This window comes from Podarcis pityusensis (assembly GCF_964106645.2).
Source record: "Podarcis pityusensis genome assembly, chromosome: 8".
Classification (NCBI taxonomy): domain Eukaryota; kingdom Metazoa; phylum Chordata; class Lepidosauria; order Squamata; family Lacertidae; genus Podarcis; species Podarcis pityusensis.
In genome coordinates, this window is record NC_138033.1 from 81,877,301 (window position 1) to 81,904,342 (window position 27,042).

The window sequence follows — 27,042 nt, forward strand, 5'->3', positions numbered from 1 at the left end:
ATTGGAAACAGCTTTAAAACCTCAGCATCTAGGAGAGAGAGAGAGAAAAATGTTCAAGTACAACAGAGTATTGGTCTGCACTGGAGGCAAAAGAACCGCAAGTTGAATGGAAACAAAACAAAATCGGGGACTGTAGAAATCAGACAATGTTGAGAAAAGGCATTAGGAGTTTCTCCGAAAGATAGTCTTAAGTTCCGCTTATTACTGAAGGGTTAAAAACACCATAAATAAGAGGCTCTATGCAGCTGTCAAAGTCCACTCCTCTTCATGGGACGCTCCTCAAGTCACTTGGCTTCACTTTCTTAGAAAAGAAAAGGGTATTTCAGTTCTGTAAAGGGAGAAAAGAAGAAAGAGCCTTTAAACATATGCTCAGGCTCATCTCCGTTCTTCAATTCAGAGGGGAATCACACGCAATAGGAGAGGAACTAGAAGTGGGTCCCAAGTGGCTGACTGGAACTCAAATTTGGGAACCAGGAAGGTGAAACGGGGATGGAGTATTGGACTGAGCCTGGACAGACCCAGATTCAAATCCACACAGCCACAAAGCATGCTGGGTCATCTTGGACCAACCTCTCTCGCCCTAACTTACCCCACAAAGTTGTTGTGAAGATAGGAGATACTGCCCTGAGAATAGGGAAGGTAGAATCGCACACATGTTGGACTACCTCATGCCTTTCTCCACAATATACAGAGAGGGCGCTATAACAGGGGATTGGGGACTGCAACTCCCATACAGCCCTGACCAAAGGTGATGGATGATGGAAGTTACATTTCCAGCATCATCTAGGTGGCCACTCCTGTCCAAAGCTGCCTGAGCTTTGCAGCTTTAAGGACTGCCACGCTAATCTATGGAGAACCTGCTTCATCTTGAGCCAGATCAATGGCCCACATCATCATCATCATCATCATTTATTATTTATACCCCGCCCATCTGGCTGGGCTTCCCCAGCCACTCTGGGCGGCTTCCAACCAAATATTAAAATACAGTAATACATCAAACATTAAAAGCTTCCTAAACAGGGCTGCCTTCAGATGTCTTCTAAAAGTCTGGTAGTTGTTGTTCTCTTTGACATCTGGTGGGAGGGCCTTCCACAAGACTGGTGCCACTACCGAGAAGGCCCTGCCTGGTTCCCTGTAACCTCACTTCTCGCAATGAGAGAACCGCCAGAAGGCCCTCGGAGCTGGACCTCAGTGTCCAGGCAGAACAATGGGGGTAGAGACGCTCCTTCAGATATACTGGACCGAGGCCTTTTAGGGCTTTAAAGGTCAGCACCAACACTTTGAATTGTGCTCGGACACGAAAGACTAGCAACATGTCTTAATGGGTGCCAGCTGGAAGTCGTTTCCAGCCCTGCTCCCAAGATTCTTTCACTGGAGCACATGAGAAGTGAATCTGGAAATGCAAGGATGTAGTTTGCTTGCAGCCTGCACACACCTGATCCCCATTAACGTGCAACTCTCTGCTAAGCCCCGCCACAACCCAAGTCGGACTTGCCTTCCTCACAAGGAACGCTGCTCATTTCATCTCATCTGAAGCTTTTCTGCTGCTGCATCAGACCAACGTTTTCATAGACTCTCATGGCATTGTCTTCCCTCATCCTGGAGGGAGAAGCAAAGGGGTTTTAAAATCCACTGGAAACAGAGAAGAAACACAAAGACAAGGTTTCCGCTGACGCTGTTTCCATTTGTTTGCTGGATGGCTGGGTCACTCAGAACAGACTTCGCCAATCGGATCCTCTCTAAATGTTTTGGACCACATCCCCCATGAGCCATGCTGTCTGGCGCTGATGGGAATCATGGTGCAAAACATCTAGAAGGCTCCAGGCACAGAAGAAATGTGCTTTATGTTTCCTAAAGCAAGAAAAGCAGGATTTAAGCTCAGTAAAAAAACTATAAACTTTGCATTTATTTGTTTTTTTAAAAAGCCTGCAGAGACACAGAAAATCTTTCTGTGATGAGACCATTTGTTTGCAAACTTTTCAAGGCTGAAGCACAGGTGTGGGTGGGTGTTTCCCCGCCTCTTTACATTATAGCTCCAAAAGGTTTGCTCTACATACAGTGTAAGAGAAGCCTTGCCAAATCTTTCCATGTGAATAAAGCCACAGTGCCTAGGCATTTGGGTAACAAGGAAAGGCAGCCTCTTAATGGTGCACAAGGACAGGAATGACCCAAGGGAGCCCACCTCCTGCATTTTTGCTTCCACTGCAATCCTGGGCCTTCTTTCGCATGGATAAGCCCAGAGGAGTGGAAGATGAAGTCCTCCCAGTTGTGAAAACTGCAAATATACGGCCTTTGAGGTGTTAACACCTGAAGAAGACTTTGGAAACAGAATGTTACCTGGAAGCCTGCCTGTTTTTCATCTGCTTAGATGAAAAACTTAATAATAATAATAATAATAATAGTAATAATAATAATAATACTGTAATAATAAATGGGCCTATATTGGTTCCTTGTAAACCTTGCTGAAATTTACACTTTGCAATTGCAATGGTATTTTGCCATCCTTTGTTGGAAGTTTCTTCTCCTCTTTAATATACAGTCGTACCTCGAAAGTCCAACGGAATCCGTTCCGGAAGTCCATTCGACTTCCAAAGCGTTTGGAAACCAAGGCACAGCTTCCAATTGTAGGAAGCCACGCCGGACGTTCGGGTTCCCAAGACCATTTGCAAAATGGAACAGTCACTTCCGGGTTTGCAGGGTTCAGGAGCCAAAACGTTCGAGTCGCAAGGCGTTCGAGGTACGACTGTATCACTGTCACAGTCGTGTCGCCTGCCGTTGTATCTGGGGGCTGTGATGTCGAACTTTGCCCTTGCATGTGATCTTGGAGACGGAAGGATCATCTACTTACTCGGGGCAGGTCGGAGTTGGAGTACAGGGTGGGAGAGGACTCTGGTCTCCACTGGCCTGGTCTGCTAAAGAATATTTAATGTTTGTATACTCGTGGCCTTTTCTCTTACTCTTCTGAAAGGGAGAGAGACAGAGAGCACATGGAGGCAAGGGAGGTCACTTATTTATCATATTAGTTTTATTATTAATTAAATTTACCAGTTCCTTTTTTTTTTTTTTAACCAAGGTAACTAAAATACACTTACAATACGTAAACCAACAAACACAGATGCTAAAACCAGAATACGAAGGGAAATCTGAAGGACAATCCTATTTCTAAAAGGCAAGACTGGAACTTCCCGCCCGCTGGGCCCTTAGCCAAAGCAGCCCCGCTTCAAAGCCCGACTCGAGGCGTTACCTGCTCCTCCTCGATCCGACGCTGTAGCGTTTCGATGTAGTGCTGCACCGCCATGTAAATGAACCGGTACTGGGCCTCCGTCTGCACCATCCCTGACCGCTGGGACCGCACCATTTGGATGGTTTTCGGGACGTCAATGTCACAGTCGACGCCTGGAGGGCAGGGAGTAAAAAGGATCAGCAGGACAGGGATGCCCAGGCAGGACCCGAGAGAAAACCCTTCCAGCTCCACTCATTCCAGCTGAGGTCACACCTAAGCTCCCAAGCCAGCAGCAGCTTATGCCGGCAGCGAAATACTTCCACTTCTGCACTGACATCCAAAGTTCCTGAAGAGCAGCAATCTAGGCTGGGCAGCGTGGGAACGAGGAGGCAAGGATGGCCTTGCTGGGTCAGACCAAGGACCCAGCAAGCCCTGCGACCTCTTCTCCACGGTGACCAACCAGAAGAGGCCTTGAGGAAGTGCCTGTAGGACTTGGGGCTCAAGAAGATACTGCTCCTGGGCCTGGAGGCTCCATTTCGTTCTAATTTCATTTGTTTGTAGGCTCCATTTGAAGCAGCTACAGCACCGTATTTTTCGCTCTATAAGACGCACCCCACCATAAGATGCACCTAGTTTTAGAGGAGGAGAACCGGGGGGGGGGGGAATTCTCTCCCTCTCTGCTCAGCACCTCTCCAGCAAAGCGGGAGGAGAAACGGAAGGGGCTCTGTTTCTCCTCCTGCTTCGCTAAAGGGGCCCTGCACAGATTTCCCTCTCTGCGAAGCGGCAGGAGACACGCAGCCCCTTCCATTTCTTCTCCCGCTTCGCTGAAGGGGCGCTGAGCAGAGAGGGAAAGCTGCGCAGCGCCTCTCCAGCGAAGCGAAGCCAGGAGAGCAAGAGTGATCGATCCCTCTTGCTCTCCTGGCTTCAGCGAAAGCGCTTCCCCAGCAAAGTGAAGCCAGGAGAGCAAGAGGGATCGATCCCTGTTGCTCTCCTGGCTTCAGCGAACGCAATGCACAGCTCAGGAGGCTTCGGGCGGCTATCCCTGAAGCCAGGAGAGCAAGAGGGATCGGTGTGCACCGATCCCTTTTACTCTCCTGGCTTCAGCGAAAGCTGCGCAGCCTGCATTCGCTCCATAAGACGCACGCAGATTTCCCCTTACAGTGGTACCTTGGGTTACATACATTTCAGGTTACATAGGCTTCAGGTTACAGACTCCGCTAACCCAGAAATAGTACCTCAGGTTAAGAACTTTGCTTCAGGGTGAGAACAGAAATCAAACGGACCTCCGGAACGAATTAAGTACTAAACCCAAGGTACCACTTTACTTTTTAGGAGGGGAAAGGTGCGTCTTATAGAGCGAAAAATATGGTAAGTGGAACTGCGAAGTATCTGGACTTTGGAGAATTCAGGGCAGATAAAAGGAAGTCCTTTCTTATGCAGGGCATAGTTAATCTCTGGAACTCAGTCCCACAGGAGGCAGTGATGACCACCAACCTGAATGGCTTTAAAAGAGGGTAGGAGAAATTCATGGAGGAGAAGGGCTATTGGTGGCTACCAGCCATGATGGCTGTGCTCTGTCTTCGTGGCCCATCAGCCCTTGCCTCCAGAAAGCCCATGCTCCCATCTGCCTCAGCATCATACAGCTGTGTTGGCTGGGACTGATGGAAATTGTAACCCACCAGGCAGGCGAAGGCTGACACAACAGCAGTGGGACTCACCTTTCTCTCTGATTATGTCAATGAGAATATCTATCACAATGAATGTTCCGGTCCGGCCGATTCCAGCACTAGGAAGGAGGGGGAAAGAGGGAAAAAACACAGACACACAACTTATATTTCTGCTTCTTCTGGCTTTGAAAAATGTTGTGCTTAAGATCAAAGGCATAGCCCAGGGGTCAGCAACCTTTTTCAGCCGTGGGCCGGTCCACCATCTCTCAGACCTTGTGGTGGGCCAGACTATATTTTGAGGGGGGAAATGAACGAATTCCTATGCCCCACAAATAACCCAGAGATGCATTTTAAATAAAAGGACACATTCTACTCATGTAAAAACACGCTGATTCCCGAACCGTCCACGGGCCGGACTGAGAAGGCAATTGGGCCGCATCTGGCCCACGGGCCTTAGGTTGCCTACCCCTGGCAGAGCCCAAGCATCACGGTACCTGCAATGGACCACAACTGGGCCAGCATCTGAGATGTTTTCTTGCTTGTGATGAACCTCTTCTAAGAAATCTAGAACTCCTCCAGGATCACTGGGGACTCCATGGTCAGGCCAGGTTCTGAAGTGATACTGCCAGACTGTTCGTTCGGTGTTGCCCTGGAGAGATGGCAGCCAAATATCTTTTCCTGCCTTTTAAGGAGCACTTTGGGGGTGGGGGAGGGTGTGCCACTGGAGATGAGGAGGAGTCATCTCAACAGCAGCACCCCAGTTACAGAAGAAGCCCCTCCCTCAGGAGATCAGACTGCCCACCCCCCAACATTATATGCATTCCTGGCAAACCAAGACCTTTTTTCAGAGGAGAGATTCAAGACAGATAAAACAAAGTCCTTCTTCACACATTGCATGAACTACGGAACTCACTCCAAGAAGCAGCAATGGCCGAAACTTGGAGGCTTTAAAAGAAAATTGGACCAATTCATGGAGAAGAGGGCTCTCAATGGAGACTAGCCCCAATGGCTATGCTCAGCCTCCATGTTTGCTGAAGAAGCATCTTCACCCCCATCGTTCAGCCTGGACACTGAGGTCCAGCTCCAAAGGCCTTCTGGCAGTTCCCCCACTGCGAGAAGTGAGATTACAGGGAACCAGGCAGAAGGCCTTCTCGGTAGTGGCACCCGCCCTGTGGAACGCCCTCCCATCAGATGTCAAAGAAATAAACAACTACCTGACGTTTAGAGGACATCTGAAGGCAGCCCTGTTCAGGGAAGTTTTTAATGTGTGACATAGATAGTGCTGAGGGTGGATTTTACAAAGCCCTGAACAACTTAGCTCCAGGGTACCTCAGGGACTGCCTTATATTCCAGTTCAATCACTGAGATCACCTTCAGGAGAACTGTTGATCGTTCCCCAAGTTGGCGAGGCTTCTTTGACAACAACAGTGCATTTTATGCCATTGGCCCAGTTCTGTGGAACTCCCTGCCAATGGAGATTCAGCAAGCGCTTCGTGGTTCAACTTTTAAACAACTGCTAAAAACTTTTCTATTCTGCCTGGCCTTTTCAGGAAGTTAAGGATTTCCAACCGTTAGCTGACTTCTGATTTTATCATTTTTATATGGTTTGGGTTTTTGTACAATTGGTACAAACTGCTCTGATTTGTTTTTTTAATGATTAGCCATATGTAAACAAACATATATGGGACAGAAGCGGGCTCTTCTTTAGGTCTGGCTGCTACCACATTTGAAGAATATGAGCCAGAGGCTGGCCAGAACTAAAGAAATAACTTCACAGACTTACCTGCCCGACCTTTGAAAGCTTGAGTTCTCGTAACGTGTAATCATGAGCCGCACTCTCTTTGACATTTCGGACGCGCATCACACCGTATTCTTTTAGGGCATGTTCATCTGGCCAGTATTTTACGCACTTGCTCTGGAAAACAAGACAGGGTGGTGGTGGGCTGCTGGTTTTGTCAATGTCAGCCAACTGAAGTTCTCCGTATGTATTGGGCTACAACTCCCATCATCCCCAGACAGAGAGGCCATATGATGTGGAAGCTGATGGAAGTAAATCAAATCCACCCTGAGACGAAAGCTCATACCAATAACAAACTTAGTTGGTCTCTAAGGTGCTACTGGAAGGAATTTATTTTGTTTTGATAGGCTCAGAAGCTGATCAGCATTGCAAGATCCCCTGAGCGGGGTGGGCTCCTTACCTTTCCCCTCTCGACTTCTTTCGTCGTCATAACGATCACGCGCGAGTTCTCCTGGAACACCATCCTCCAGAAGTCGTTGACGGTGTTCTGCAAGCAGCCTTGGGTGGCAATGTAGCTCTTCTTGGGCTTTGCATTGTTGCACTTGGTTTCAAACTCCGGCTGCAAAATAAGAATAATAGTTAAGTTATAAGCCACTTGTCACCTAAAGGGTCTTCAAGCAACTTTTCACTCCATAAGACACACCTAGTTTTTAGGGGGGGGGAAACAAGAAATAAGAAGCCTCCTGAGCGAAGAGGGAGCACTCCCTCTTCACTCAGGAGGCTTTGCGGGGCTATCCCTGAAGTCAGGAGAGCAAGTGGGATCGGTGCGCGCTGATCCCTCTTGCTCTCCTGGCTTCAGCGAAAGCAAGTGTCCTGGCTTTCCCCCAACCTCCGGCAAGAGCCGCACACTCTTTAAAGGGAGCGTGGCTCTTGGGTGCTTTTTCTTTTCCCGCAAAAGCCAGGGATAGCTGTGCAGCACTCCCTCTTGCTGTTCTGGCTTCTGGGATAGCCCGCAAAGCCTGCATTCGCTCCATAAGACGCACACACATTTCCCCTTACTTTTTAGGAGGGGAAAAGTGCGTCTTATAGAGCGAAAAATACGGTACATACAGTCATGAATACATTATTTCATAGAAAATGGGGGAATCATATAACAAGGGCGTGTCCAACAGGTCGATCACGATCTTCCGGTCGATTGCATTGCATCCAAGGTCTTAGGCTCCCCTAAGAAAAGCTCAACAACTTTTGCTCCTCCTAAAAAAAAGCTCAAGTTTGCCTGGCAATGACAACGGGTAGATCACAGACAGCATTTTAATACTGTGAGCAGATCGCAGTCTCTTGGGAGTTGGACATGCCTGATATAACATATTAAATGTTCCATACACCATATTGAGAAAACAAAACACCAACCCCTGCTACAGTAGTAGAAAACATTAGAAGCCCGCAAACACTAAACATAACAATACTCCCACCCTCTAACTGGAAGATTAAAATGAAATACAAACCTCAACACTGACACCCACCTCCATAGCCCCCAACCATTCCCTTCACAGCCTAGGACCCTCGTACCTACGGGACCGCCTCTCCCGGTATGCCCCACAGAGGACCTTAAGGTCCATAAATAGCAAGACCCTAGAGGTCTCGGGCCCTAAAGAAGTCAGATTAGCCTCAACCAGAGCCAGGGCCTTCTCAACACTGGCTCCGGCCTGGTGGAACGCTCTGCCTCATGAGACCAGGGCCTGTAAGACAGAGTTGTTCCGCCTGGCCTTTGGCTTAGAGCCAATTTGATTCACTCCCCCTCTTCCTTTTCCTTTCTCCTCCTGTGATGAGGCTGCATTTTAATATTTTAATGTTTCGATATTTTAATGTTGTATTTTAATCTTGTTTTTAAGTTGTATTCATTCAACTTGTTTTTATTTTTGCTTGTTAGCTGCCCTGAGCCCGGCCTTGGCTGGGGAGGGCGGGGTATAAATTATTATCATTATAATATTATTATTACTACTATTATTATTACTATTACTATTATTATTATTATTATTATTAAATCACTGAGACAAAAGCCTTCAGGCAAAACTTTGTAGTTTGTCTTAAAAGGGCAAGACGCAGCCTGGCTGGGCCCCACATCATGTCCCAGGGTAGAGACTCAGGATACTTCCACGTGAATTCCCATGACATTCAAGAGTGGAGCAGGGCAGGATTTGTTTTGGAAGACTCTGCCACCAGAAATCTTCCTTCGCACACCTGTCCCAAAAGCAGCACAGTATTCCGGAACAGAATGTGTTCCTGAGTGATGATTTCCAGCAAAGGAAAGGATATTTTATTTGCTTGTTTGCCTCTTGCCTTTATAGCATATCGTTTTTCTCCAAGGAGAACAATGTGCTCCCTCCTTGCAGAAAGAGCTTTGAAGCCCTCTGCCTTGCTTACCGGGCTCTGGGAACCTCTGGCAGCCTTCACGACATCTAGCTCTGGTTCCAGAAGGTAAGATTGCTTGTGTGTGGCTGGTTCTAGGGAGTTGTTTTGACTATACTGTGGTACCTCAGTTTTTGGACGTTTCAGTTTTCGAATGCTGAAAACCCGGAGGTAAATGTTTCCGTTTTCGAACGCACCTCAGAAATAAATGGCTATCTGTTGTTTTTCACAATTTTCTCTATTGAATTGGCAGACTGCCATTTGTGCCTTGGTTTTTGAATGTTTCGGAAGTCGAACGGTCTTCCGGAACGGATTACGTTCAAAAACCAAGGTACCACTGTATGCAGTTTCAGCTTTCCACGCTACCCTGACCCCCACCCCCAAAGAACACAACACCCACACCCACAAGACACAATCCTACTGTACTGCCCTTTTCAGCTGAGCCTCACAAATCAGATTACACTAAAGAATGCATGGAAACAATAAACATCAACTTAACAGCTTATCTATAAAAACAGCAGGGGCAATCAGCAAAGGGAGGCAACTTTCTGGAAACTAAATCTCTCCTCCTTTCCAAGCAGCATGGTTCATCCCGAGCTGGGGGCATAATTAAGGGAAGGAGAGGCCAACCATCCCTTGGGCCTCTTCTCCTTCAAATGGGCCCTGCCAGCAGCAGGAAAAAGCGGGAGATGGCCTCCCCATTCCTTCCTTTCGTGTTATATGTTCAGATTATAAATCTGTGGGGAGAGACTATTTTCTTTAATTGATTGCATCTAAGCCTTTTTAGCTAAAGGACACGGTAAAAATGCTCCAAATAAATGAATGCAACAACTCAGCTGAAATACCGGGAGCTAAAAGGTCCTTGAGGGCACAAGGAGAAGGGGACGACAGAGGACGAGATGGTTGGACAGTGTTCTCAAAGCTACTAACATGAGTTTGACCAAACTGCGGGAGGCAGTGGAAGACTGGAGTGCCTGGCGTGCTCTGGTCCAGGGAGTCACGAAGAGTCGGACACGACTAAACAACAACAAAAATTTAACTTATCCCAGGATTGGCCCTCCCCTACCCACACCAGACAGGTAATAATGTTGGTGTTGTTTAGTCGCTTAGTCGTGTCCGACTCTTCGTGACCCCCTGGACCAGAGCATGCCAGGCACTCCTGTCTTCCATTGCCTCCCGCAGTTACGTCAAGCTCATGTTGGCAGCTTCGAGAACACTGTCCAACCAACAGGTAATTAGGGTCCACTAACTATCTGGTAGGGGATGCTCCTCCAGACTAACCCCTCCCCTCAACAGTAAAGATTAAGTCTGCAAGTCTCCCAGAGGCAGGAGGGGGGGTCCCCCCACAAACACCCTTACCATGATAATATTGGCATTTATGTAATCAGAAACAGGCTCATTCGGATCACCGTCATGAAGGACAACTCTGGTATGGTCAACTGGAAGGAGGGAAGGGAAAAACAAAGACACACCTTATTAAACAGCTACAACCAGCAATTACTTAGTCAGATATTAGTTGTCCACTGCTACCCAGCTGGTTGCCTCGGGCGAACCACAGTTGTGCCCGGGCAACCAGGGAAAAAAGCATTTCAGAAGTTTATTCTCTGTGTTAGTGAGAACGTGAGCTGGAAATTTCTCTCCAGGCAAAACAAGCTAATTACAGGCCAGATTTCATGCTAAGTTGAAAACCAGCCTTACCTATCATGGCTGGCTGAGGTTAGGTGGAATGGGAAAGCAGACCGGAGGAGAAACTGCCTCATTTCTTTTCAATTTCTCCTTCCTCCTCCTACTTGCCTTCCCATCCCTACTCTAAGCCAGCCTGCGATGGCCAAATGTGATAGCCACGCACATCCTCAACAGTCAGTGGTCTTGTAAGATAGCAAAAGCTTTCTGGGAAATGATTTATAATGAATTGAAGAAAATGTTTAAAATAACTTTTATTAAAAAACCAGAAGGTTTTCTTTTAGGGATAATCAGTACAGAGTTACCTAAAGACCAAAAAACAAACAAACCACACCACCCCTGTTTATGTATGCTACTACCGCAGCCAGGATCATTTATGCTCAGAGATGGAAAGAAGATTCTGCACCAACCAAGGAGGAGTCACAGACTAAATTAATGGACTATGCAGAAATGGCAAAACTTTAGGGAGCAATAAAAAACCAGGAGAACCAAAAAGCTTTATCAAAGACTGGGGAAAATTTGTGGATTATTTGAAATGTTTTTGTACATATATGTTCATTGGCAGGATTAACTTAAAACCAAGCAGTTGAAATTCATGTTAAAGGAAAACCAGGGAGTAATTAAGAATTGGCATAATGAAGGAAATGCAGTGTTACAAATTTTAAAAATATAAGAAACCCCAAAAGGGGTGGGGGAAGTAAAAAAAAATACATGTTTATTGGGAAAATATTGGATTTGTATCTTTGTAAAACTTCTTTTAAAAACTGGGAGGAAATATTTTTTTAAAAATATTTATGAGTCAACAGTCTAACAGTTTGGCCTCGTCAGCAGTCTGGCCGCAGCATTCTGGACCAGCTGAAGTTTCCACGTACTTTTCAAAGGAAATATTTGAACATCGCTCGGCTCAAACTTCCATTAACTCCAGTCAGCATGGCCAATGGCCAGGGATGGTGGGAGTTGAGAGCCGCAGCCACATCAGGAGGGAACCAGGCTGAAGAGGGCCTGCCAACGGCTCTCCAGAGTGGCATGGAAAGGGGCCTCTCCTGCTAGCAGAGACCCTTTTAACTGAAAGTGTCAGAAAAGAAGGCTGCACATTCTCACCAACAGACGTGAAAGCTCAAAGGTTAACCGGGTGAATCTTACTGGCCAGGAATCTCGGCTTTGAGGAAGAGGCAAGGACAGAGCATTCAGTACTCACAGGGCAAAATATTCTTGTATCTGTTCTTGTTCTTGTTCTCCTGCCGCTGCCCCTCTTTACGGCTGTAGAGGAGTTTGCATTCTTGCTGCTGGAGAGTCTGAACAAAGAACAAGGAGGATTCAACGAATCTTGCAAAGTGTTTACCGCCTCCTCCACCAGCCCCAGCCCCGAATTTCACCAGCATGTGCCCACCCCCACCCATCGTGGGCCAAAGACACAAAGGCAAGTGCCAAAGAAAGATGCCACTATGAATATCCCTGCGGGGATGAGGGTGGACCCTGCCTTGTAAGCAGCAGCTGGATAACCATGGCTGTGAACGGACGCTAAGCATTTTATAGAATTCCACGGATTCAGCCGCCCTGAGAACATTTCTGCCTAAAGGGTGGGATAAAAAGGTAAAGGGGACCCCTGTCCATTAGGTCCAGTCGTGGCCGACTCTGGGGTTGCGGCGCTCATCTTCCTTTATTGGCCGAGGGAGCCGCCATACAGCTTCCGGGTCATGTGGCCAGCATGACTAAGCCGCTTCTGGCGAACCAGAGCAGCGCACGGAAACGCCGTTTACCTTCCCGCTGGAGTGGTACCTATTTATCTACTTGCACTTTGACGTGCTTTCAAACTGCTAGGTTGGCAGGAGCAGGGACCGAGGAACGGGAGCTCGCCCCATCGCGGGGATTTGAACCGCCAACCTTCTGATCGGCAAGCCCTAGGCTCTGTGGTTTAGACCACATGTCCCCTGGTTTGCCTCCTTAACCAGGTTTAAAAACAAGGTCCTTTTTCGGTCACAGAAAACCAAAATGCTTAGTGGGTCTCTCAAGCTGGGCAATAGCCACGGAGTCTTTAGGAAGAAGAACCCAGAGAAATGCATCGGTGCCATGGCTCCCTCTAGTGGTGCCGCAGCGATGCTATGGAAAGCTCTTACCTTTCCACCAACAAACCAGCAACCTCACCCAGAGGCAAAGAAAACGTTGGGAGGCAAAGTTTGTTCCTCAGAAGTGCCTAAACTCTAAGAGCAACTCACAACCGTTGTTCCGAGTTGCACTGAAAGACTGAACGTGCACAAGAAACCAACTGCAGCCCAAGCGACGAGCTGGTAAGTTCAAATCAATATGCGAAATCACAGATGCACGCAAAACAGCTCCACACTCGACACACTTTCAGTTAAGAAGAGTCAATGGCTAGATCAGGCCAATGGCACGTCTAGTCTAGCATCCTCTTCTCACGGTGGCCAACCAGTTGCCCCAATGGAAAACCCTCAAGCAAGATTCAAGCACAACAGCCTTCTCCCCTCCTGTGGTTTCCAGCAACTTGCATTCGGAAGCACTTACTGACTCCGACAGTGGAGGCAGAGGACCCCACTTACCTCAAATTCTTCCCAGAAGCCTTGTTTAACTTTGTCGGTGGTCTCTGCCAGCTTGCTCAGTTCTTTGACACGGCTCTCAATCTCTGCCGCATTGATGCGGGTGGTGTTGAGGGGCTGTGGAGAAAGAAAGAGAGGCAGGTGAGCATAGACGTTTTTGTGTATAGGCACCATCCAGGGGAGGGACACGGGTGGCGCTGTGGGTTAAACCACAGAGCCTAGGACTTGCCGATCAGAAGGATCGGTGGTTCGAATCCCCGCAACGGGGGGAGCTCCTGTTGCTCGGTCCCTGCTCCTGCCAACCTAGCAGTTCGAAAGCACATCAAAGTGCAAGTAGATAAATAGGTACCACTCCGGCGGGAAGGTAAACGGCATTTCTGTGCGCTGCTCTGGTTCGCCAGAAGCGGCTTAGTCATGCTGGCCACATGACCTGGAAGCTGTACGCCGGCTCCCTCGGCCAATAAACCGAGATGAGGACTGCAACCCCAGGGTCGTCCACGACTGGACCTAATGGGCAGGGGTCCCTTTACCTTTACTTTACCATCCCTGGGACAGAGCTCCCATGTAAGATCCATTCATACTGTACGGAAAATGTTCATGCGCTCCAAATGATGCACCTATTTCCAAGAGTTTGGATTCAAGACCCATTCATCCAGTTTGGGGGCTGTAAGCAAAGTTTTTTGAGGGGGGGCATGGTGGCACCTGGCCCTTCCAAAGCGGCCCTTATAGCCCTTTCTCCAAAGTCAAGATCAGGGCAACGAGGGGGGAAACATACATTTAGAAGAGCATGTTCTGTGAATGTAAAAAACTAAGTTTCAACTGATACTGTGCTCTGAAAGGAGCCAGCCATCAAATGCCAGGGATCTGGGACCTTCTGCTTGCAAAGCAATGCCCTGCCGAGGATCAGAAGCCTGGAGAGGGAAGGGATCCACACGGAAGGGCTCACTCTGCACAAAAAGCACACAGGCCCATGAGCAAACCAGGGCCATTGCAGAGGACTGGAGCCCATCCCTCTCCAAAATGCTCATCACCAGGAGCTTTTCTTCTCACCTGCTTCAGTTGGAGGACTGTCCCCAGGGTTTCCACCATGGGGTTCTTCTTGTAATGCTCCACAAGGTCTGTCAAGGAATCAAATCTCTCCCCTCCACCAACGTCGTATTTCATATCCTTGGAAGGAAAGGAGAAGAGACAGGCGCTAGTTAGCTATGCACGCGGGTGCCCGGGATTTGCATAATTTATTCTAGGCCAGTCACTTTTAGAAATTATTTTCCATCTATCAAGAAAATCAATTCAGGCTGCATAAATCTGCATAGGACTAAAACCCCAGCCTCAGCACACACCAAAAAGCACATTTTTTATTCTTTAAAGTTGCTGGCTTAGGAGGAGGATTTCTCTTTCTCTTTCCTTTTATCTTCATTATTCTTTTTTTCTTTCTCTTTTGTTTTCCTTGGTCTCCTCTGCTCTAGGTCTTTATTGGAATTATACAGACGCAAAGGTGATGGATGGTCAGTGAAGGTCACTGGGTGAAAGATCTCCCAGGGAGGGAGGCTCAGAGAAGAAGAAAAAATTCCCAGGTGAAAGCTGCAAGGATCCACCCTTTCTGTGTGAGACAAGAACGAAGAGCTACCTTCGAGAGAGGACTCTGCATTTTCTTTTCTTTAGCTGTTTTTATTTAGATTACCTTGTTTTTGATTGTATTGTATTACAAAAAAAAAAAAAAACTTTAATAAAAAATGGGGGGGGGGGATACAGTAAAAAAATCCTCCACTACAGTCAAACCTCGGTTGTCAAACGTAATCCATTCTGGAAGACCGTTCGACTTCCAAAACATTCAACAACCGAGGTGCGGCTTTCCGGTTGGCTGCAAGAGCTTCTTGCATTCAAACAGAAGCTGTGTCGGACGTTCGGGTTCTGAAAAACGTTTAAAAACCGGAACACTTAGATCTGGGTTTTCGACATTCGGGAGCCGAAACGTTCCAAAACAGAGGCATTCGGGAACCAAGATTTGACTGCAATTAGATGCAGAGAGGGACGTGGGTGGCACTGTGGGTTAAACCACAGAACCTAGGACTTGCCAATCAGAAGGTCGGCGGTTTGAATCCCCGCGACGGGTAAGCTCCCGTTGCTCAGTCCAGCTCCTGCCAACCTAGCAGTTCGAAAGCACATCAAAGTGCAAGCAGATAAATAGGTACCGCTCCGGCGGGAAGGTAAACGGCGTTTCCGTGCTCTGCTCTGGTTCGCCAGAAGCGGCTTAGTCATGCTGGCCACATGACCCAGAAGCTGTACGCCGGCTCCCTCGGCCAATAAAGCGAGATGAGCGCCGCAACCCCAGAATCGGCCACGACTGGACCTAATGGTCAGGGGTCCCTTTACCTTTACCTAGATGCAGAGAACCAGAATGCAAACTTTCCACCTCCATTAAAGCACACCCAGAAATTGCTCCAGAAATTTCCTCCTCCAGGCCTACAGCTTCTTTGCCTCACCCACATCCTCATTCCTTTACCTGGCACCGGATCATGACATGCGTCACTTTGGACTTCCCATCGTTGCTCTCTCCTTTATCGTCCCCCGTCCGAACGGAAAGGACAAAGTCTCCTGGGTGGCTCTGGCTCTCGCGGACAAGAAAACTCCCATGTTTCCCTTTTTCTGTCAACAGCTTCTCCGCTTCTTTTCCAGAAAGATGCCCATGAAACCACCTTTGGAAAGGCAGCAAAATGAGGTGAGTCGTATCGGGCCAACACACTAGTTGCCTGCACTCAGCCAGTGGGATAGAAAAGCTAGGAGCCAAATGGCTTCCAGGACCTGAGTAGTGGGCGCCAAAACAGAAAGTCTAGTCGCCACCGGGGGTGGGGGGGAGAGATGCAATTCACATAAGTGACACAGTTTTAGCAGAAATTGTTAATGCATGCTTAATTTGGTGTTTACAATAAAAATATTGGTACCACAGTTCAGTTTTCAAAACACTCTGTTCTTTACTGTTAAACTCCTTAATATATTGTCTATCCTTCACATATACTTCGAAGCTTCAAATCACATACATTTCAGTAATTCTTGAGCGTTGGCCAGGCGCTAAAAAATGGCACCCAGACTTTTGGAGGTGCTCGCAAATGGAGAATCTTTAGGCGCAAAATGCGCCTGGCGCCCTGTTAATTTCGAACCCTGCGCTCAGCAACTGTTCCACAAACAGGTGTGATGTAGGGGTCAATGCGGAAGTGCCAAAATTTATGATACCTGATGCACAAGCCTTTTAAATATACATTTCTTTTAAAAAAGTGGTCGCTGAAACTGGAAGGCACACTTCACTCTTATGTAACACCTCTGCCCAGAGACCTGCACCAGTTGCCGATTTGTTACCAGGCCAAGTTCAATGTGTTGCTATTAATATACAAAACCATTAACAACTTGGGACCCATTTACGTGCCAGATGGACTTACTCCACATAGGCCCGCTACACTGCTTCAATCTGCAGAACTGGCCCTGGTACAGGTGCCACATAATACTCACTCTGCATTCGTAAGAAAGCAATCTTTTAGTGTGTTGGCACCTACACTTTGGAACTCCCTGCCTGTTGACACCAGGCAGCCACCTTTGCTGTACTGTACTCCTTTCAGCGCCTGCCAGAAACATTTTTAGGCAAGCCTATTCACATACATGTAATGCGGACACTTGTTTTAATCTGTTTTCTGTTTATCATTGATTTTATTTTTTAAAATGTTTTTAAAAGTTGATTTTAACTGTATTTACTGATAATTTTATTTTATTTTCCTTCTTGCAAATCACAATCAAGCGGTACATAAATTTTAGGAAACAGATAAATTACAGGAAGCCCGCAGGTTACCCGCGGGGTTACGTTCCGGATACTGTGCCTAAAGCCAAAATCATGGATTGTCAAAACACACAGGGTTCGATGGCAGATGGAATTAGAAAGTCTTTTTCCCCAGGCACCCATCCTCTCTTTTAAAAAAATATTTATTTGTTTGCCAAGCGTGTAAAGCTGAATGTACACAAGTTAAATGTGTGTAAGTTGCGGGCTTACTGTATAGCCAAAAATATTTTAAAGGACATAAAAGCAAAGTGAAAAGGCAGTGCATAAGCAGGGTGAGCTACCGCCTGCACTGCAGAGCCACCACTGCAGGTGGCCAAAGGGTGGTCCTGCAGTGTCAAACTCAGGAGGGATCAGATGACCCAAGAGGGCAAGAGGGTCTCTCCTAGCCCTGTAAAGCTGCTGACCAGCTTGGTTCACCAGTAGGCCTGACTCGGGGGGAAGCCGGGCCTGCTCGCACCTAGACCATTAATGCTAACACTGGCCACACCCAGAATTTGCAGGGGCCACCTTGACGCCAGGGGCGTACAAAGTGGGGGGCAGAGGGGGCAATCCGCCCCAGGTGCCACTCTGGGGGTGGATACAAGATGGCCCCTGCCTCCCCCCAGCTGCAGAGTGGCCAAGGGCACGCAGCGTCCGTACAGGCTGCCTCTTGCATGGCGACAGTATGGGCTGCCGCACATGTACACTCCGTATGGGATGCCGCTTGTGTGGCAGCCTGTATGGTCGCTGTGCAAGCAGCAGCCCGTACGGAGTGCGCATGTGCAGCATCCCGTACAGAGTGCGCACACACAGGATGCCGCAAATGCGCACTCTGTACAGGCTGTCCCGCCCCAGGTGCTGGAGAGGGTTCCTCCGCCACTGCTTGACGCCACCACAATCGCCATGCCCTATCACCAGGAAATCCTGTTTGGTGCCCAGCCGCCTCCTCGCACAACTCCCGGCTTTCTCACCTTTCAGACGTGGGGTCAGCACAGTTGAGTGGATACTTCAGCTCGATCACGTCGCCGTTCTTCTCCTTGAGCTGCCCGTGATGTTCCATGTAATACTGTACCAGCTCTGCCAAGGTGGCAAACTTCTCCCCTCCATAGAGGTCGTAGTAGTCGCCTGTATTCTGGATCTTGATGTGGGTGACTGCTCCATTCCGCCTGGTCGAGACAGCAAGAAAGCCGACTTACAAGAACGCATATATGATCACATGGAGCTGCCTTGTATCAAGTCAGACCCATCTCTCCCCGTCAGGGCCGGCCTTGGATGTGGGAGAGCAGGTGGCCGCTTGGGCCACCGAGCTGAGCTCAGTGCCTATGTTTTCTGCTTTTGTTTTTAAATGTACTGCCTGCAGTGAGCGAGAGCGGCAAAAAGCAAGTGTCTTTAACCTTCTCCCAAGGTTCTACAAGTTTTTTGGGTTCTAACGACAAAGATGATTCTCCTGCAATTAGCGTTCAAGTATGTTCATAGGGACGCAGGTGGCGCTGTGGGTTAAACCACAGAGCCTAGGGCTTGCCGATCAGAAGGTTGGCGGTTCGAATCCCCATGACGGGGTGAGCTCCCGTTGCTCAGTCCCTGCTCCTGCCAACCTAGCAGTTCAAAAGCACATCAAAGTGCAAGTAGATAAATCAGTACTGCTCTGGCGGGAAGGTAAACGGCGTTTCCATGCGCTGCTCTGGTTTGCCAGAAGTGGCTTAGTCATGCTGGCCACATGACCCAGAAGCTGTACGCCGGCTCCCTCGGCCAATAAAGCGAGATGAGCGCCGCAACCCCAGAGTCAGCCACGACTGGACCTAATGGTCAGGGGTCCCTTTACATTTATGTTCATAGAATGAAAACAAAAATTGTAGAGTTGAACGGGACCTCGAGGGTCATCAAGTCTGACCCCCTGCGATGCAGGAATCCAGCTAAAGAATCCCTGACAAGATGGCCATCTGACCTCTGCTTTTTAATCTCCAAGGAAGGAGAGTCCACAACTTTTCAAGGGATACTGTTTAACTGTTCTTACTGTCAGAAAGTCATTCCTGATGTTTAGTCGGATGCTGATGGGAAGGGGAATCCAGCCACACTGTGAAGGCTGTAGTTTTCCCACCCCTTATCTAAATTATCTGATTGGCAGTGGCTCTCCAAGGCCTGTGATCTCAGGCCAGGCTCCCTCCTCCCGCTTCGCTGCCCTCTTCAGAAACTGGGTTTCTCAACCTCCAAAGGGAGAAAGGAAAGGGGTTGCTGGTTCACCACACAATGAAACTATGGCTATATTTGCATACACCTGATTAAAGAGGTCTTAGTAAGGTTGTCAAATGGAGATTGAATGGGACTGACCCTAGGATCTCCTGCATGCAAAACTCTCTCTCATAATTGACTCACCGAACTGAAAGGGTGAAGTCCCCAGGGTTGCTCTTGCTGGGCCGGGCCAGAAAGCTGCCATCTACTCCTCGTGTCAGCAGGAGGTTCTCTGCCTCCACTCCGGTAATATTTGGGTGAAACCATCTATAAAGAGAAAGAATGGTGGGGTGTGATATAAATAGAAAGGAATGTAAGCTCTTTTTATATGCAGTAACAGCAGCAAGAATATTATTGGCCCAAAAATGGAAGCAAGAAGAGTTACCAACGATTGAAGAATGGAGGATGAAGTTAATGGACTATGCAGAATTAGATAAACTAACAGGAAGGATTCGAAACCGGCGAGACCAGAAATTCACGGAAGACTGGAGTAAATTTACGGACTATTAGAAAAGTAATTGTGAAGAACAGACGACATTTGTAGGGTTGCAAGAAGTTTTGTGAGGAGTATTATTAGAAGTACTGTAAAAATGGATAAGGGGGAGGATGATTTGTTAAGAGATGTAAGGCAATATAAAGTTAAGAAATGCATAAGAAGTGGTTAAAACGGTGGATCATCAGAGGTGCTGATGGAAGTCCAAAAAGATTGTATAAGTGATAAGTTTTGTGGTACATTTTATAATATGTTAAAATTAATAAAAAATACCATTAAAAAAAAAAGAGAGAAAGAATGGGGTCCCCCCCGCAGCAACAAAAAAGCCATGTTTTAGCAATCTAAGTCATGAGCAAAACCGAACAAATCCTCATACTACTAGTCCTCTTAAAACAAAAACATATTCTTTACACATTGAATATGCTTGTGGCCCATCTGGTTCAATATTGTCTACACTGACCGGCAGCAGTGCTCCAGCATTCCAGACCAGAGCCTTCCCCAGCCCTTCCTGAGACGCCAGGGATTGAACCCAGGTGCTTCTAAATGCAAAGCATTGTGCTGCCACTGGAGCACGGCCCTTCCTTTACTTTTGTGTCATCTATGGCGCGCTGAAGGGACGCGGGTGGCGCTGTGGGTTAAACCACAGATCCTAGGACTTGCCGATCAGAAGGTCGGCGGTTCGAATCCCCACGACGGGGTGAGCTCCCGTTGCTCGGTCCCTGCTCCTGCCAACCTAGCAGTTCGAAAGCACATCAAAGTGCAAGTAGATAAATAGGTACCGCTCTGGCGGGAAGGTAAACAGCGTTTCCGTGCGCTGCTCTGGTTCGCCAGAAGCGGCTTAGTCATGCTGGCCACATGACCCGGAAGCTGTACACCGGCTCCCTCGGCCAATAAAGCGAGATAAGCGCCGCAACCCCAGAGTCGGCCACAACTGGACCTAATGGTCAGGGTTCCCTTTACCTTTACCTATGGCGCGCTGATAACCTGAAAGGAAAGAGAACCAGCCCACCTGCCATTTACAGATGCTCCCCTGCAGCTAGCACCTGATCGCCACAGGCGAGCAGCTGTTTGCATGCCTGAGTAAAGTAAATGCAATGGCAAGACTATGTGGGGCAAAATCTCCCTTCTCTCTCTCTCTCTCTCTAAGTTATAAGACTTTCATTTGTGGGAGAAGCCCCATGAAAAGGATTTGCATTGCCAACCGAGACTTCAAACACAGTAAGACAAACCAACAGGGAAGATACAACCTCATGCTTCACAAATGCAGCCGCGAAAGCTGATGGGGAATCCACTCCTGCCTTTAGAAGGTTCAGCTCCAAAGGATTCCTCTGAAGCGTTGAGCTGGCAGACTTCGCAAAGACTCAACGCCATCCCAGCCTGGGAATACCTTGCAAGTGCCCTCCATATATCCTCTTGGTCTTCGCCACCCACAACCATCCTTTCCCGTGACTAATATAGCACCTTGCCAGCGAAGTCCTCCACGCAAACAGCACCTTTCACCCAGCGTTTGCCGCCTATGCTGTCAGTGCTGTCTGACTTATTTTTAGAAATACGGCTAACTTGAGCCAACATTTTGGCTTAGGCTGCACTTCCCACCCTGGGGCAAAGACTCAAGATTCCTGAAAAGCCTAATGAGTTATCATCATTGGTAATTAAGATATTTATATACTGCACCATTGGGCAGTGCTTAGAGCAGGCTTTCTCAACCTCAGCCCTCCAGATGTTTTGAGACTACAGTTCCCATCATCCCTGACCACTGGTCCTGCTAGCTAGGGATCATCTGTAGGCCAAAAACATCTGGAGGGATGAGGTTGAGGAAGCCTAGTTTAGAGTAACAGAACAAAGCGCCAGGTCCCTGCCCTGATGAACTTGCAATCTAGATTTAGACTTTGGGGATGGGGGAGGCCAGCAAGAACCCTGGTTTTAAAAAAAATACTACCTAGAAATTCATGCAAATCGAATCGCACAGGGAACTCTACACTAGCTATGTGTGCTCCCCGGTTCTTCTCTCTTCCTTTCTACCCCACTTGTCTTGGGCTTCCACCAGTTCAGTGGAATTGCTTCAGATTTAAAACCAAACCACGGTTTCTCTGATTTTTGAACCAGCACCATCGGGGGGTGCGGGGAGTGGGTGGGAATGACTTGTAAGTGTATGCCAAACCAGGATCTGAAGCCACAGCCCCTGAAGTTGGCTTGCAGTCCTTTGGGCCAAGGTGTGGTTTAGCATTAATCTAAATTGTCAATCCATGGTTTGAAATGTTGGCTGATATTTGGAATAGGATCCAGGGATCTTTGACAGTGGGTCTTGGACTTTTCATGATGAAAAGAAATGAATGATTCTGAGACACCGTGACTTGAAGCAAATAACAGAAAGTGGAGAAGACAGATGTTAGCATGGATTGAATGATTTAAACACGCCTCTTTTTTATGTAACTGGCAGATGTAAAATCGGAAGGTTTTTTTTTTTCTATCTTTCTCAAATGTTAATTTTTCTTTTGTCTTTTAAAGCTTATTTTCTTTCTCTTTCCTCTCTTCTTATTATCCATTTCCTTCTTTATTTTCTTCTTTCTTTAGAGTTCTATGTCTGTGGCCTTTATTAAGGTTCTAATTTGTATACTCATGGGGGGGGCAGATAGCTGATGGAGGGCCCTGGATGAGAGACAGGAAAATGACGGCCTCCCAGGGTGAGAGGCTGGGAGGAGAAATGAAAGAGTTCAGGTAAGAACTTCTGTGGGTGGTAAGGGCTAAGAATTTCTTTTAAGAGAGGACTTTTTTGTATTTTTTGTACCTGCTATTTTACTGTTTTATTGGGGGAGATAATAATAACCTCATTAAAAAAAGGATCCAGGGATCCTCATGGAATGAAGAGCAAAACTATTCAAGCCACGTGGACCACAAACCATAGCTTAGAATCAATCATTATTATTTGTTTGTTTGTTAATTCATTTATAGCATTTCTATCCCACCCTTTACAGGACGCAGGTGGCGCTGTGGGTTAAACCACAGAGCCTAGGACTTGCTGACCAGAAGGTCAGCGGTTCAAATCCCCGCGATGGGGTGAGCTCCCGTTGCTCAGTCCTTGCTCCTGCCAACCTAGCAGTTCGAAAGCACGTCAAAGTGCAAGTAGATAAATAGGTACCACTCCGGCGGGAAGGTAAACGGCATTTCCGTGCGCTGCTCTGGTTCGCCAGAAGCGGCTTAGTCATGCTGGCCACATGACCTGGAAGCTGTACGGCGGCTCCCTCGGCCAATAAAGGGAGATGAGCGCCGCAACCCCAGAGTCGGGCACGACTGGACCTAATGATCAGGGGTCTCCCTTTACCTTTTTATCCCACCCTTTAGGCAGAAACGTTCTCAGGGCGGCTTTCAAAAATCAAGTGTAAACCATGGGTAGAACAAACTCCGGTTGGAAATTACCGGTAATCTGAACTGGTCAAAACCACATTTCATAAAACCTCACCAGATGTTCCTTGATGACCAAAAGGAATCAGCAACAGCAGGCAAGCTTCAGCTTGCCCATCACAACCAATCTACCAAAGCTCAGCATCAGTCTTTACCAACCTAGACTACAACTCCCACCAGGCTGACGGGAAGGCACCAAGTTGGCAAAGGCTTCTCTATATGAACCACTGAACATGCACCTCGGAAATTCCCCATCATCCTCTGTGGCCTTCAAGACTTCTGATGTTCTTCAGCAGGCAAGTTGATGCAAAATGGGGCTCCACTGCAGGTGGAACATGACCACTCAAGACTAAGTGAGTCTTTGGCTTCTTCAGGAAGGGAGGAGGCTAGAGCTGTGAGGGGCAGGGGGCAGCTTGAAAATCACTTCTCACCATTCCCCACACTGCCCATTCTTTTTCAATACCTCTTTTCCTCTGACCTTCTACCACCCACCATCACAGCCCACCAGCAACATTTTTCCATTTCACAGATTATGAAATGCAAGCTAACAGCACCTGGCAAAATCTTAATGGCTGCCACAGAATTTTGTGGGGGTTTGGCTGTGGGATTTAAAGGAGCCATTTTGAAAACCTGAAGCAGAGACCATAAAAAGCCCCAGACTCAACCCATCTAATGGAACCCAGAGGAAGAATGGGAGTTCCGGCAGTCACTGGCCGAGGTGGCTGCTCTATTTGTAACTTTTGTCCCCAGGCTATCTGGGGCTCCAGGTATATTTGGCTCAAAGTGGGAAGCGGCATTTTGTCAATGGCCAAAAATAGAAGGATTTGGGGGTGTATCAAGTCAGCCGTAGGCCAACAAGTTATGCCAAGTGGTTCCGGAAATGTGATCGGAACAACAGCACTCAGACGTCAGACACTCATTTAAGGCTGATATACCACCCTGATTCTAGGGTCTGAGGCGGGCTATGCCATTTTACAAATACAGAGAAGAAGAAAATGGTGGTGGGCCTGCAGGAAGCATTTTTTTGAAATTATTTGCTAATGTAATCCAATGTATGACAGGTTATACCTCACCTATAATGGGGAATATAAGGAAATATAAAGGGCTCTTATCAATAAAACAAAATCAGGAATTAAAAATGAATATGCTTGGCAATGCTGGAGTAGAACTGGTATTTAAAAGGAACTGAGATAGCATCCAATCAAAAAATGTGACCAGGAGGGTATGGGATACAAAACTGACAAATTTTAGTATTGGGAGGTGTTTGAAACGAGCCAGACATCAGGCACATTTTGCACCTGGCTTTCAACCACTTACGACCCAAATGCCTGGGCACTGTTCTCATTTGCCCATAAGACTTTAATGGCAGCCCTGAAAGATCAGACCAAAGCTGTTTCTGGTCCATCAACCTACTTCTCAGAGTTGGCAGAAAGATGACCACAAGACAAGGCAGGGCATAAGCACTCTCTGTTGTCCCCCAACAACTGACATTCAGGACAGACTGCCTCTGAACCTGGAGATTTCACACAGCCATCACTAAAATAATGTGTGGAGAAAGTGTTTATCCAGCTCTCATAACATGAGAACTTAGGGCTGTCCAATGAGGTCAAAAGTACCGTAGGTGCTTCTTCATACATCACATAGTTAAAACTATGAAATTCATTACAAGATGTAGTGATGGCTACCAACTTGTATGGCTTTAAAAAGGGTACAGTGGTACCTCGGGTTAAGTACTTAATTCGTTCCGGAGGTCTGTTCTTAACCTGAAACTGTTCTTAACCTGAAGCACCACTTTAGCTAATGGGGCCTCCTGCTGCCGCCAGAGCCTGATTTCTGTTCTTATCCTGAAGCAAAGTTCTTAACCTGAAGCACTATTTCTGGGTTAGTGGAGTGTGTAACCTGAAGCGTATGTAACCTGAAGCGTATGTAACCCGAGGTACCACTGTATAGACAAATTCTTAGAGAATAAGGATATCAAAGAACAGTCATAATAGCTATGTTCTAATTCCACTGTAGGAGGCAGAATGCCTCTGAACACTAGTTGCTGAGAATCACAAGCTGGGAGGAGTGTCCAGAAACATCTGGCTGGCCACTGCGAGAACAGGATATCTTTGTTACAGTAGGCAACATTCCAGCAATACAAAAGTCTGAGTTTTCAACACTCCAATAACAGGCAAGCGAGGGGCACTATGACAGTTCAATGACACATTCCAAATTGTTCAAGGCATCTGGCTGCCCATTATGAGTAGGATGCTAGACTAGGTGAGCTTTTGCAGGGTTCTTCTTCGGTTCTTAATTTGCCTAAAATCCCCTTCTACAGCTAGTGGTCACTACCCCATCTGGCAGTGGGAAATTTTATTAAGACATTTCCACCCTACCTTTTAGGGCTTCTGGGAAATATTTAAAACACAGAAAACATCCAGCACAACAATACAGCAAGATACAGATTCATAGTTTAAAATTCCACAAATTAGTAATGCATTGCACGAAGAAGGATCAAAAACAAAACAGCCAACCACATTACCAAAACAAGAGAGCAAAGAACAGCCATAGACATTTAAAGTTGATAGCCACATCTTGCAGTGAGGAGCTTTTTTGTGAAGAGGCAGGGCAGATCTGCACCATGCCTTTAAAGCACATCCAACACACATTTAAAACACATGACTTTCCCCAAAGAATCATGGGAACTGTAGTTTGCTAAGAGGGAAACTTTTGATGTATGGTGTAGTAGAGACAGGTGAAGTGATAAGAGCACACTGAATTATGCAAAAGATGAGAGAGGATGTAGATTCCCAAAGCCACCTTTCCTTGGAACATGGGTTGCTTGGCTGCCCGTGAACCTTTAAGCCTTGCAAAGCCCCTGGCTTATATGTTCTGGGAACATCGTTGTTCCTGGCCTCCAAAGTCCCCTCCCTCCCCTACACACAGTCCAGCACAGTCCCCACAAATCTCTGCAGCTGACTCGGCCAAGGGATCTGGCTGCCGACCCACATCAAGCACACCTTCAAAGCAAGCACACCATGACTCCCCCCCCCCCCAGAAGGAATCCTGGGAGCTGCAAGTCCAAACACACAGAGAGAGCTACAATTCCCAGCACCCTGGGCAACCTACAGTTCCCAGGACTCTCTCATGGGCTTTAAATGTGGCGTTGCATGTGCTTTTAAATGCATGGTGTGGAGAGGCAGAGTACGAGCTCGCTCTCTTCGCCAGGCTTGAACTGGGGGCTGTCTTCATTGCAGGGGGAAGGAGCCCCTCGGCTTCTCCGCCCCCCCCGCCCCCGTATAGCCTGTCCTGCGGCAAAGGAAAGGCCGCCCCCCACCTCACCCCACCCCACTAAGGACCTGAGGGATTGGGGCTACCCCCACCTGTCCCCATGGCAACAGCAGCGGGGAGGGGCCAAGCCCCCTTCCCCCACAGGAAGAGCGGAGGGGCGGGGCCTGCCGTTCTTCCCCGCTCACCTCCTCGAGGTCATCTTTCCGTCTCCGGCTTTCTCACATGGGGCCCCTTCGCCTCACGGGGAGCCCGGCCCGGGAGGTGGGGAGCAGAAACCAACCCGGGCCCGGCCGCATTCAGGGCCTGGGAGGGAGAGCCACACAGAGCAAAGCGTCGCAGCCACTAGCGCGTCACACGCCCGCGACGCGGCGGCGGCAGGTCCCGCCCACAGGGGAGGAAAAGGGACGCCTCCTAGAATGACCATAGAGACAGCCGAGGGCAGAGAGGCACGCAGGCCTCGAGTTCTGGTATTCATTGGGAAGCAGCCGCTCTAGACAGCAGCATTTCTATGGTTGGCACCCTTTCCATACTTGCATGTTTTTTTTTCTCCTAGTTTGCAAATCTG

The 27,042-nt window shown here is 47.8% G+C and overlaps 1 protein-coding gene across 1 annotated transcript; it reads right to left on the reverse strand.

Annotated features, from left to right (window-relative positions):
- Window positions 1-316: 316 nt before the first annotated feature.
- PTPN11 (protein tyrosine phosphatase non-receptor type 11) lies at window positions 317-26,835 on the reverse strand. Its single transcript, XM_081017404.1, has 16 exons — window positions 26,663-26,835; window positions 19,454-19,576; window positions 18,052-18,246; window positions 15,779-15,971; window positions 14,326-14,442; window positions 13,279-13,392; window positions 11,919-12,015; window positions 10,397-10,476; window positions 7,089-7,247; window positions 6,674-6,805; window positions 5,385-5,539; window positions 4,942-5,009; window positions 3,245-3,396; window positions 2,849-2,961; window positions 1,496-1,599; window positions 317-328 (listed from the first exon to the last, which is right to left on the reverse strand). The coding sequence occupies exons 1-15, from the start codon at window positions 26,674-26,676 to the stop codon at window positions 1,527-1,529; spliced, it is 1,785 nt and encodes a 594-aa protein (XP_080873530.1). The 5' UTR covers window positions 26,677-26,835; the 3' UTR covers window positions 317-328; window positions 1,496-1,526.
- Window positions 26,836-27,042: the final 207 nt, after the last annotated feature.